The sequence below is a fragment of the Vulpes lagopus genome, chromosome 19 (genome assembly GCF_018345385.1).
Source record: "Vulpes lagopus strain Blue_001 chromosome 19, ASM1834538v1, whole genome shotgun sequence".
Lineage (NCBI taxonomy): Eukaryota > Metazoa > Chordata > Mammalia > Carnivora > Canidae > Vulpes > Vulpes lagopus.
Window position 1 is genome coordinate 28291672 of NC_054842.1, and position 13701 is coordinate 28305372.

General features: G+C 42.1%; 1 protein-coding gene across 1 annotated transcript in view; it reads left to right on the forward strand.

The window, feature by feature from the left end:
• Positions 1-13701, forward strand: part of COL6A5 (collagen type VI alpha 5 chain) — a 131356-nt gene that overhangs the window by 35744 nt on the left and 81911 nt on the right. Inside the window, 4 exon segments of the mRNA XM_041733569.1 lie at positions 3520-3615; positions 4883-5482; positions 10976-11379; positions 11381-11609. Coding sequence (XP_041589503.1) covers positions 3549-3615; positions 4883-5482; positions 10976-11379; positions 11381-11609 — 1300 coding nt within the window. The 5' untranslated portion in view covers positions 3520-3548.

Sequence of the window (13701 nt, forward strand, 5' to 3'; positions counted from 1 at the left end):
AAATTTAAAAATTATTTGTGACTTAAGGACTCCCTTAAGAAAGTGAAAATAAAACCCACAGAGTGGGAGGCACATATTTGCAAATCATATATCTAATAACTATCTAGTATCCAGTATATATAATGAACTCTTATTACACACTAATAAAAGATGAGTAACCCAGTTAAAAATTGGCAAAGTATTTGAATGGGTATTTCTCTAAACAAAATATAGAAATGACCAATAAATAAATGAAAAATGCTCAATGTCATTCATCATTAGGGAAATGCCAATCAAAACCACAGTAAGATACCCATTTATACCCACTAGAATAATAATAAAAAAAAACACAGAAAATAACAAGTGTTGGTGAAAATGTAGAGAAAGAGGGAACTTTACTCACTGCTGGTGGGAATGCAAAATGATGCAACCGTTTAGGAAAACAATTTGGCAGTTTCTCAAAATGTTAAACATAAAGCTATCATAAGACCAAAAATTCTACTCCTAGGAATCTACTCAAAGTATTTCCTCAAGAAATGGAAACATGTATCTACACACAAATGTGTACACAAATGTTCATAGCAGCAATATTCATAATAGTAGAAACAAGTGTCCAACAACAGAACAGACTTTTTAAATGTTGTATATCATCCATGCAATAGAATATTAGCCATAAAAAAGAATGAAGCACTGGTACACGTCACAACATAGATAAATCTTGAAAACATTATGTTAAATGAACATTTTCAAACACAAAAGGCCATATTTTATGTGTTTTCATTTGTATTAATGTCCAGAACAGGCAAATCTATAGAGAAGACAGTAGATCAGTGTTTTCCAGAGTCAGTGGGAGGCAAAAATTGGGGAGTAACCACTAATTGGTATGGGGTTTCTTTTGGGGTCATGAAAATGTTCTATAATTAGTGACAAAGGATACAAATTCTGTGATACTAAAAAATATTGAACACTTCAAAAGAATAAACCTTAGAATATGCAAATTATATCTCAATACAAAAATTAATGAATAAGTGAAATATGTGGCATGTTAGAACATGATGAATATAGATTTAAAAGTCATTATTGGCACGAGTCAGCCACTAACTACGGAGGAGCATTGTTAGTGGCCATCTGTAGCAAAATAAGGGTTTAGTCTAAATGATTTATTGAGTCTCTTCCAAATCTAGCTTCCAATGACTCTCTCAATCTTCATAATCAAGAAGTTCAAAAGAACTGCTGGAAAAGTCAACTCTAGAAAAAAACCCAGCCTTTACATCTTTGGTATCTCACTTAAGGCAGCTCTATTTTTGCATATTGGGCATTAATCTCTTTTCCTGTTTATAAAAAGTGACTACGAATCAATGGAATCTCTAAAAGACTATAATATCTCCTGAAGATTTCTGATTGATTGTGAGCTGCAGGGAGAGAAATGCTGAGCTAAAGTAATTTGTAAAACTGAGTATCTCTGTAAGTTCAAGAACAGTTTTCGTAAGGGTTTCATGAAGAAAGAGATATGGGTAGCTGTTGGCTTTTTTGAGCCAAGGTGTGAACATGCATTGTCATGTTCATTGTTGACATAAAAGTCAATGAACATAGCCATTGTTGACATAAAAGTAAAAGGTAAAGGGGGTGCCTGGGTGGCTCAGTTCAGGTCATGCTCTCTTGGGTCATGGGATCGAGCTTAGCATCGGGCTTCATGCTCATTGAGAAGTCAGCTTAAAGATTCTCTCTCTGCCTCTTCCCCAACACACACACTTTCTCTCTAAAATAAATAGATATATCCTGGGGCAGCCTGGGTGGCTCAGCGGTTTAGTGCTGCCTTCAGTCCAGGGCCTGATCCTGGAGACCCAGGATCGAGTCCTGCATCGGGCTCCCTGCATGGAGCCTGCTTCTCCCTCTGCCTGTGTCTCTCTCTCTGTGTCTCTCATGAATAAATAAATAAAATCTTTTAAAAAAAATAAAATAGATAAATCTTTTTTAAAAAGTAAATTATACGTGATTTGTAAGGACACAGACCTCGTATGAGGCATACGTATAGTGGTTAAGAGCTTGGGCTCTCACAGCAACTTCTTGCAAGATACATCTATGAAGGCAAGGGAAACAAAAGCAAAAATGAACTTTTGGGACTTAATGAAGATAAAAAGCTTCTGCACAGCAAAAGAAACAGTCAACAAAACTAAAAGACAACCTACAGAATGGGAGAAGATATTTGCAAATGACATATCAGATAAATGGCTAGTACCCAAGATCTATAAAGAACTTATTAAACTCAACAGCAAAGAAACAACCCAATCATGAAATGGGAAAAAGACAAAACAGAAAGACAAAAGACATGAACAGAAATGTCACCAAAGAAGACATACACATGGCCAACAAGCACATGAGAAAATGCTCCGCATCACTGGCCATCAGGGAAATACAAATCAAAACCAAATGAGATACCACCTCACACCAGTGAGAATGGTGAACATTAACCACAAATGTTGGTGAGGATGTGGAGAAAAGGGAACCCTCTTGCACTGTTGGTGGGAATGTGAACTGGTGCAGCCACTCTGGAGAACTGTGTGGAGGTTCCTCAAAGAGTTAAAAATAGAACTACCCTACGACCCAGCAATTGCACTGCTGGGGATTTACCCCAAAGATACAGATGCAGTGAAACACCGAGACACCTGCACCCCAATGTTTATAGCAGCGATGTCCACAATAGCCAAACTGTGGCAGGAGCCTCGGTGTCCATCGAAAGATGAATGGATAAAGAAGATGTGGTCTATGTACACAATGGAATATTACTCAGCCATTAGAAACGACAAATGCCCACCATTTGCTTCGATGTGGATGGAACTGGAGGGTATTATGCTGAGTGAAGTAAGTCAATCAGAGAAGGACAAACATTATATGGTTTCATTCATTCGGGGAATATAAAAAATAGTGAAAGGGATTATAGGGGAAAGAAGAGAAAATGAGTGGGAAATATCAGTGAGGGTGACAAACCATGAGAAACTCCTAATTCTGGGAAACGAACAAGGGGTAATGGAAAGGGAGGTGGGCGGGGGGGATGGGGGGACTGGGTGACGGGCACTGAGGGGGGAGGCACTTGACGGGATGAGCACTGGGTGTCATTCTATATGTTGGCAAATCGAACTCCAATAAAAAAATATACAAAAAAAAAAAAAAAAGAAGAACTTGGGCTGTGCAGTCACCTGTCTACGTTGAGATCCTGGATCTATCCCTTACCAAGCCACCTGTACCTGTTTTCCTCATCTGTCACATACCACATAGTATTTGTCCTTTCCCATAAGACAGTTGTGAAGATTAAATTAGATGACACTCATAAAGCGCTGAGAAAAATATCTAAGCCATGGCAACGTTAGCATTCTCAGTTTCCAGTAAATACTCCAAATGCTTAATGAGCATTTTAAACACACCTGGCATTACTTGACAAGTACTTGTTTCCAATGAATTGTATTGTAACCCAGATTCCCTAGTAGTTATTGTTATACAGTGAGATTTTTCATATTGTAAATAACACTCTTTTTTTTTCAGAATAAAGGCAAGAAAACGTCACTAACAAAATGAAGATCCTACTAATTATATTTGTCTTAATCCTTTGGACTGAAACATTGGCAGATCAGAGTCCAGGTACCAGTATATTTTATCATCATTTAGGAAAATAAACATTTTTATGTCTTAACTAACATTCATTTTAATACATAGGAACAAAGGATTTCTTTATTTAACAATCAAAACAATCAAAGCAGACAGCATTGACTTGTAGTTGGATCAAGCAAACTTAATCTTTCAAAGATGACAGAAAGAGAAAGCCATGGGCAAAAGGCATGAATTATGCTACACCTGGCTAAAAAAGCTTTAATTATTCATTGATTTGCTCAGGTCCCAGTGTTCCATGTCTCTGTGAATAGAGCCAATGCCTTTGTTTTGTAGGTCAGTCTGCATCCTAGGATTTCCTGACAAATTTCTGAGTTATTTTGAAAGAGAGCAATTGGTAAGCACATCACTGATTTCTAGTGTGGAGGTGCTGACTGCTAAAGTGGATGCTGGTGGTGCCTCCCCTGGGCCCGACTCTTTTATTAGGCCAGAACCCGACTCATGGTCCCCCACCCCCTCACCCAGCTGCTATAAATATTGCCTGTAACAGCACACAGACATGGTCCACTTTCTCAGGAGAATTGCTCTTGGCTTTTCTAGAGTCAGCTTATGTAGGACATTGTGCCCATAGCCCTGTGCTTCTTTCCTGCAATTTCTGGAGATGGTCTGCAGCCAACAACTGAGTGAGTGATGAGTATAACAAATTGGCCCTCTTGCCTTAGAGAGAGGCATGCTCCACAGTCCTCTCAGATCAGGAAAACACGTTGCTTTGCCTCTCTCCTACTTCCCTTACTTACACTGCTTCCCCTTGGCGAAGCCCCATCTCCAGTCCCTGTCCCAGGATCTGCTTCTAAACTCTCCAACCCAAGACACCTGCTTGCTTGATATGGTTTCTCAAAGTTACTCTTAGTCCAAAGACCACTTTGGGGGCTTTCTTGTTTATTATTTAGTATAATGTCAGAGTTTGGGGTTCCACACCAGAAAGAAAGGAAAGAAAGAAAGAAAGAAAGAAGAAAGAAAGAAAGAAAGAAAGAAAGAAAGAAAGAAAGAAAGAACATCTCTGGTATAGAATTCAGAAAGAAAAAGAAAATTATTGCTTAACTTTACAAAAGTCCTCTTGTTTGATATCTTCACAAAACACAGTATAACTTCTTCTGTTTGACTTCCAGAAGACACTTTGCTTGGCATTCTGAGTTACTCTTGACCTAGGGCATAGTATCAAATGAGTATTGTGGTCTCAAATGTACAGGCTGAACAATCAATCACTTTGTTTAGGTTTGTGGTCATCTTATTTTGATAGGGCCAGGCCCTGAGTATGCAGATGTCGTGTTTCTGGTGGACAGCTCCAATCACCTGGGAACTAAGTCCTTCCCCTTTGTGAAAACCTTCATCAGCAAAATCATCAACAGCCTCCCCATCGAGGCCCACAAGTACCGCGTGGCCCTGGCCCAGTACAGCGACCAGCTCCACAGTGAGTTCGAGCTGGGCACGTTCAGGAGCAGGAACCCCATGCTGAACCACCTCAAGAAGAACTTCGGCTTCGTTGGTGGCTCCCTGCGCCTAGGCCAAGCCCTCCGGGAGGCCCACAGGACCTACTTCTCCAGGCCCGACAGCGGGAGGGACAAGAAGCAGTTTCCCCCGATTCTGGTGGTCCTGGCTTCGGCCGAGTCCGAGGATGACGTGGAGGAGGCCTCGAAGGCCCTGCGGGAAGACGGGGTGAGAATCATCTCCGTAGGGCTGCAGAGCGCGTCTGAGCAGCAGCTGAAGGCCATGGCCACGGGGCAGTTTCATTTCAACCTGCGGTCGGTCAGGGACCTTGGAGCGTTTGCCCCAAACATGACGCGGATCATCAAAGAAGCCACCCAGTACAGGGAGGTGACGGCCCTGGACGATGTAAAAGGTAAGGAAGGCCGGGTTAAGGAGGCACCAGTCTGGGGCAGGCGGCTCTGCGCATTCCTCCTTCATTGCCTGCAGCTCACCTTCTGGTGTCCACGATCCCCCATGCTGAGGTCCTGGACACTTCTGCACATCCCTGTCAACTCTTACGGCCGTGTTTGCTTGTGCCTTTTCTCCGACGGGCATCCTCTTACACCACTCCTTTGTCTTCTTACAGCTTGGATGCCTCCTGACATCATTTAAATCTCGGCCCAATAGTCCTATCCTGTTGCAAGGCTTTCCTTTCAAATTTCTTTTTTGTGTCTCCCAGTTCCCTGTGCATGCTTGATGACAGAAGCACTTCCCAGAGTGAAAAATTACTCATTCCTGTGTTGGTACCTTCCACCAATGCACATTGTTGGTCACACATTGAAGGCAAAATTGGGAACGTCCATGTGTATCTCTGTATTCTTCGGGCCTACACGGTGCTTGACAATGAGCTAGTATTCTATTTCTTAGTGAGTGAAAAAGTCTTATAGATAAAGAAGTTCAGAGGGACGCCTGGGTGGCTCAGTCGGTTAAACATCTGCCTTCCACTCAGGTCATGATCTCAGGGTCCTGGGATCGAGCCCTGCTGCCAGCTCCAGCCCTGCTTCGGGTTCCATGCTCAGCTCCCTGCTTCTCCTTCTCCCTCTGCTGCTCCCCCTGCTTGTGTGCTCTCTGTCAAATAAATTAAAATCTTTTTTTTATGGTGAAAAATTTTATATTTAGATTTATAGCCGGCTGGACTCAGTTTAGATGATTCCAATTTTGTTGGCAATATCCAAAGCATCATAGTCAGGAGCCAGTCGAACATATGCTTTCTTCTCTCTGGCATCAGGCCTGATCAAGGTGTTGACCTTGGCCACATCAATGTCATAGAGCTTCTTCACAGCCTGTTTGATCTGGTGCTTATTGGCCTTGACATCCACAATGAACACAAGTGTGTTGTTGTCTTCTATTTTCTTCATGGCTGACTCAGTAGTTAAGGGGAACTTGATGATGGCATAGTGATCAAGCTTGTTTCTCCTGGGGGCGCTCTTTCAAGGATATTTGGGCTGCCTTTGGAGACGCAGGGTCTTAGGTCATCGGAATGTAGGTGACATGCGGATCTTGTTTTTTTGTGACTGTGCACGCCTTTCAGCACTGCTGTCTCAAAGGCTTTCAAAGCCTTTGCTTTGGCTTTGGCTTTGGCTTTGGCTTTGGGAGGGGCAGGGGCTTCCTTCTTCGCCTTCAGTACCATTTTCTTGAAAGGGCAAATAAATTAAAATCTTAAAAAAAGAAAAAAGTTCCAGGTCTGTTCTCTGACCCTCACAGTCCTGGCACAAGCATGGGGCACCTGGTGAATACTCCGTAAATGCCTGTCAGCTGATGCAGGGCTTCCCTGAAGCATGTTAGGCTTCCCCTAAATGGGAAGGATAGCTTTCCAGTGAGACCAGGCAGAGAAGACTATCTCTCCCCTCAGTTATAGAGTAGAGCCATGCAGTGGGCTGCAGTTTTGAGCCTACCATCTGCTCTGTTGGCTTATCCCCTCCTGCACTGTTTTATTCTCTTTATAGGTAAAATCACTCTAATGAGTGTCAGCACCTGCTAAACCCTGGAGTTTGACTCATTCCCCTTCTCAATTATGCAATCATTTTGTGTTCTTTTTTTTTTTTTTACATTGAAGACACACTTTCCCCCCACATTTTAACATTTTGATATTAGGATGTGTCTTGCAGTGATGCTTTTTTTTTAAATTTCTAAGAGCTGCCATTAAATAATAGTATCCTTGGCAGTAGACTGGACTTTGAATTGAAGAAATATTAGAAATATTTCTGACAAGTTTATGGGTATGAATGAGACAAATTACTAGCTCAGATTGAACTGATTCAGTGCCGTTTCTTGTATAGTTTAGCACCTTAACTATCACATCTCCCAACATAAAATTTTCCCCAACTTATTTTCTGAGAGCCACCGAGAGTTTTTCATATGGCAGTACAGATCATTCCTCTCAGGCTCCATCATCCATGTTGATGCCTGTTGTGTGTACATAGCTGCTTGCCAGCAACATCTTACTTCAGTCACTGCAGCTGGTTTCCCTGGTGGGGAGGTCAAGGGAGGGCTGGTTCTCAGCTTTTTCCCTAAGCAGCCACTCACCAGAACCACCAGGTCCCATATCTGCCTTCCTGCCGGTCCCTGGAAATCCCCGTATTTCACACAGAAATGCGAAAGTTCTCCTTCTCATCTGATTTTATTCTTGATCCCCTAGACCAAAAGGAGGAATACTTATAATCCCATTCCCATGACTTACAATGTCTCACATGAAAAATGCTTTGTGTCTTAAGTGAGTTTTCCACAAAGACCTCAAAACAGAAGATTTTTGAGTACAAATAGTTTACTTGGCAGGTGATCCCAGACAGCATTAGGAAGGAATGGATAAACTGAGACAGGAAGCTGCCCATGAGGTATTGATGGGCAGGCAGGATGAGCCAGTGCACAACCCCAGCGAGGCACTCAATAAGTGTGCCATACTCATGAGAGGCTCCCACCATTCTCTCCAGACTAAGGTGGAAAGACTTCCTGGCAGAATGGATTTTCCTGGCTGCCTCTGCACTCTGCAGGCAATGATGGCCATTCTGAGCAGGTACTATCTGGTTCCAAGACTTAAGGAAGTCCTGCTGTGGTACAAAGCTCTTTGAACACCAGGTCAGAAGCCCCAGATGCTGCCACTAGGTGGCTGTGTGAACTTGGGGAAGTGATGTCATCTCTGAGCCTTGCATCAGTCTTCTCATTTGTAAATCATGGGAGCTGAGATGACCTTCAAACTTCCTTTCCGCCCCACCATTACTGAGTCCATGGCTATAGCTATGGCTTGATTTTGTAGTAGAGCCAGTTCAAGCCTTCGCAACCAATAGATTCCATGAATAATAGGAAGTTTATTTCCCTTGTAACATTATAGGGCTTGTGCTCAAGGTGACCAGTTGCCTCTCCTCTATTCAGATACTTGGGTTGGTGGAGGGTCTTCTATCTTCATGTATGACTTCCAAGGTGCCCTGGGGATTGTTTTACAGCTGGTGAGTGGGAAAAAAGATGAAAGATCACTAATGGGAGGGTTTTATGGGATAAGTTTGGAAGAGACAGACATTATTTTTGCTCACATTTCATTATCCAGGTCATAATCCCAAGGTCACACCTAACTGCAAGTGAGACAGGGATGTCAGGTCTAGCTCTATGCCCAAGAAGAGGAAATGGGTTTCAGTGAGTATTTACAAGGCTCTGCCACAGTTAGTGTTGCTCCTGAGACACCAGACACCAGGGAATCCCTTTCCTTCCATTTTCCTGATTTCTCACTCCTGCTGCCTTGGGGAAATAGCAAGTTCTTATGGTTTATATTCTTCCTTCAGAGGAGAAACCCTCCTGTAACCTTCCACCCTGGGGACCTGGGATCCTCCAACCCTATAGGTGGCTGCTTCGTTTTTCTACCTTCTTAGAGGGTTCTGTGCGCTATTGTGCTTCTCTCCTCCTAATTTACTTCACAGCAACATAGCGTAACAAGGTTTTGCTTGATAGGACAACTATCCTTGCCTTTAGAAGTTAGGAGTAAGAACTTCAGAGTAAGTAAGGTCTAGATTCAAACCATGGATTGGCTACTAATGGCCTTGAGTAAGTTATTTAACCTCTGAGTTTCAATTTCCTTACCATAACATGAGGATAATAATGCCTACCTTGATATGGATGAGATGGCTTGTATGGCATTTGGCACACAGTTTACTATTATTCACAGTAATTGCTATTTGCAAATAAATACTAACCCGTAGGTCATGCTGGGAGTTTGTTTCAGCCAACTGTGTGGGTGCAGAGTACATTGGTAGATTTATGAGAAGTATTTTTCATTTGAGTTCTCACTAGGCACCAGTGACCTTACCACTCAGTGGTAAGGATAAGTAAGACATATCTTCTGGCTTCTAGAACTCACAATCCTAACGGGCTGCTCTTGGCAAGATTGAGCTTATCTCTTGGCTACGCTTTCCACAGATGTAGTTCCTCCACCTGTGCCTGGAGTAGGCATTTTCTGTGCATATGGTGTACTGTTCTCGGGATTCCAGATTTATACCACCAACTGCTTACCTGGCATCTTCAATAATATCCCAAACTTAGCATGTTTGAAATGGAACTCGAATCCCTCTTGCAACTTGTTCTTACCGTCTTCCCTATCTTGAAAAAAGGTACCACCAATATCAACTCATAGTTCATGCCAAAACCTAGTTTTCACCACTTCTTCTTTGTCTCTTCACACTGACATCCAGTTTACTATCCAGACCATCTCTGTTCTACATCTAATTCATGTATCAAAACTACCCTTTTGTTTCATCTTACTTGCTATTATTCTTGTCCAAGAAACATTCTTTCTTTCCTGGACTAGGGCAAGTATTTCTTACTGGACATCCTTGAAGTTGTTATCTCCCCTCAGCAACTGGGGTGATATTTTAAAGATTTAAATAAGATCGTGTGACTCCCATATGACTTAGGCACTGCTTTTCTCTGGCCTCATCCATCATTGCTCCCCTCACTCACTGTCACCAGCCACTCTGTTCTTCTTGCTTGTTCCTACCTCCTCCTGTCCCTTCTGCCAGAATTATTCTTCCTTCAGAACACGTGGCTAAATCTGTCTCTAAATGCCTCAGCCTAATGTGATGCTCTTGGAGGGGCCTTTCCTGACTTTTTTATATCTCAAGTAAATAAGTCTTCATCCACATCCCCATAATAGTAACTCAATTGACTTACTTGTTTTATTTCCTTGTGAGCACTGAAATAATCTAATTTGACTATCTGCCCTCCCTATAGAATGTCAGCTTCCTGAGGTCAGAGATATTTCTGCATCCCTGCATCCTAGCACTTGAGAGTGGTGGTGGTGGTGATTGTGGTGGTAGTCATACTAGTAGTGGAGGACACAGAGGTGGTGGTGGACATGGAGATGGTGGTGATGGTGATAGTTGGTGATAGTGATGGTGGTTGGTAATTGTTGGTAGTGGCAGAGGTAGATGTAGAGATGGCAATGGTGATAAGTGAAGGTGGAGATACAGGTGGCTGTTAGTTTTTATTGATGTTGGTGATGATAGTGGAAGTGGATGTGGGGGAATTGGTGGGTGGTGATGGTGGTGGAGGTAAGAATAGTAGAGGTGAGTGGTGGTTGGTGGTGGGTTGGTCATATTGGTGGTGATGATGGTCATGAAGATCATCGTGGTGGTGGTGGATATAAAAGTTGGTAAGAAGCACTCTTCAGATAGAAGGAACATTACTGTAAAGACTCTGAAGTCAGTGACCTTGTAAGTCTTGTTAAAAATTTTTATCTGTTTTTTATTAAAAGAAAGCAATGCTAACTACATTTGTCATGACTGCCTCTATTTTCACTAATGCCTTTTGACAATCTGTAAAGTGTCTTTCTGACTCTGGGCCAGTGGTTTGTACTAATCCTCATACTTTTTTCTCTCCATAGTTCCTCTCCCAATGGCCTGTCAGAGAGATTCATTAGCCGACCTCATGTTCCTAGTGGATGAGTCCGTTGGTACCAGACAAGATTTAAGGAACTTGCAGAATTTCCTGAGGAACATTACTGCCTCCATGGATACGAGGTACAACTGCACACGCCTTGGACTTATGAGTTATAGTGATGGAGCCAAGACGATTTCCCTTCTAAATTCAAGCACAAGCCAGTATGAATTTCAGGAGCAAATCCAGAAGCTTTCTTTCCAGGCTGGGAAATCCCATGCTGGGGCTGCCATTGAGAAGATGAGGCTAGAAGCCTTCTCAGAGTCAAGTGGCAGCAGAAGGGCACAAGGAGTGCCTCAGATCGCCGTCTTGGTCACTCACAGACCATCAACTGATGAGGTGCGTGATGCCTGCACTACAACTTCGGCTGCAGGATGTGACTGTGTTTGCCATGAACATCCAAGGGGCTAATTACACCCAGTTAGAAGAAATAGTGTCTTACCCTCCGAGACAAATGGTTTCCATGCTCAAGTCCTATGCAGACTTAGAAGCTTACAGTAATAACTTCCAGAAAAAGCTTCAGAATGAAATTTGGTCTCAAATTTCTGCTCGTGCTGGGCAAATGGACCTTGACAGAACTGGTATGTTTAAAAAAATACTTTTCTTATTATAAAAGTAATTATGAATAATTATGTTTTGCCCTTCTTTTTGGATATTATCATCTTTGCACCTATATCTTTACACACAACCATGAGTGTTTTTGCACTTTTAAATCTTTTCTATTATTTTTATCTTCCATCATTCTAGTGAAGATATCCTATTTAAGATGCCCTGTGAATCTGCTGTAGTTTTAATAAGCTCTTTTCAAAGATATATGCCAAGAGATACTTGACGTGACTTTGTGTTTACCTAATTCTGAGAAACCTGCTGTATTCACACATTTCCTTTGCAGATAAAATGTTTCTGAACAATTGGACCTGGAATTTGGCAGCACTCACATGGAAAAGAATTGTAATCTTCCAATGATATTAAAGGCTAATTTTAAACCCAGACCCGTCAATTGAAGGTTTAAGAATGTATCCTGGGCCAGCCCTGGATTTCCTGTGGTGCATATACATTACACACAGCAGCAAGAAATAAGTCCTCTGTCACCTCCCGAGTGACATGTGGTGCAGTTCCTCAGAGTGGTAGCCACCTTGGTCTAGTACCAACTATTAGGGCATAGGAGGGATATATACTGGGGTCTCTCTTAAAAAATTTGCAATGAGGTGACAAAAATGATTATTTTCATTACAGAAATTCTAAATGGGAAGTCATGGGACCAAGGCTAGGGGCAAGACCCACCCAAGGGGGATGGATAGCTGCTCTTCAGGAGGCCTCAGTAGGTGGTGGCTTCTTATTAATTCAGTGGCTCTCAAAAAATTGGTACCTGACTTAGGTTGGGTTCCTCAGAAGTAGATGCCAGAGAAGGATTCAAGTGAAATTGAGATATTAGAAAATATATCCAGGGAAAACTAGAGATTGGTAGGAAGGTGAGGGTTGGGACCAGGAAGGGAAGGATGATAAGCCAAGTCCTATGGAGGTTCAATTACACAGGGCCATTCTAGAGACAGCGTAGGTTAAACCTTAGAATTGTCCTGGTCAGGGACAGTATAGCTTGAGAATTTATATTCTAGCACATGATAGAATGTAAATTTCCAGGCGCTTCCTCAAGGCCCAGGCAAAGAGCATTCCAGCACCCTGAGTGTAGCCCACCCACAAATAGACATAGGTGCGAGCCCTCGGAGTGAGAGCACTGGGAGCCAGCATACACAGAAATGGTAAAGGATTTGAAGGGGGTACAGGCTAAGCACCAACAGTATCTGCTGTAAACTTATCAGAGTTTCCTGGGGAGTTTATTACTAATTCATTGGCCCAGCCCCCCTGCCCCCACCAAAACCTAATGAATCAGTCTCAGAGTACAGTCTAGGCACTTGCACTTTAGTAAGCTCCCCTATGAACTCCTGTTAGCAATGTTTGAGAACCTCTACCTTAGTGAGTTTGCCATGGTCTAGAGTGTGATGGCCAGCTTTGTAGTTTCAGAATGGTCAAACACAGAGAACCAATTTACATGGACTTAGTCATGGTATCTGCATCTGTCACAGAGTAGGTACCCAGTATGAAAAATCAGATTTCATTAAATCAAGGAGGAATCACATTAATCAAACCAAGAGACTGATATATGGAAAAAGACTGACAATTATATTTATGATAAGAACTACCAGTACCCAGGCCTGGACCTTCATGTCCTCTGAGAAGTACATTATCTCCCTATAGGCATACCTACTGAGAAGCTAAATTGAAATCAAGAGATTGCTGGAGGTTGCAGAATCAGAGCAATGGAATAAGTTTTATGATTAAAATGTTTAGTAGCATTCAAGCAGGTAGATGACTATATTAAAGTCAAAATATCTATCTCTCCAGATAGATAGATAGATAAATTTAGATAGATAGAATTTATAGATAAATTCACTATCTATCTATAAAACTGTACAAGTGAGACCTTTGGGCCAGGAAACACATTCTTCTTCTTCAGCATTGTCCAATTGAACATTTTGTGATGATGGCAATGTTTCATATTTACAATGTTGGATAGGATAGTCACTAGCTACATGGGGCTGTTAATCACTTGAAATGTGTAGCTAGAGAAACTAAAGAGCTGATTTTTGAATTTTATTTAATTTTAAGTAGTTT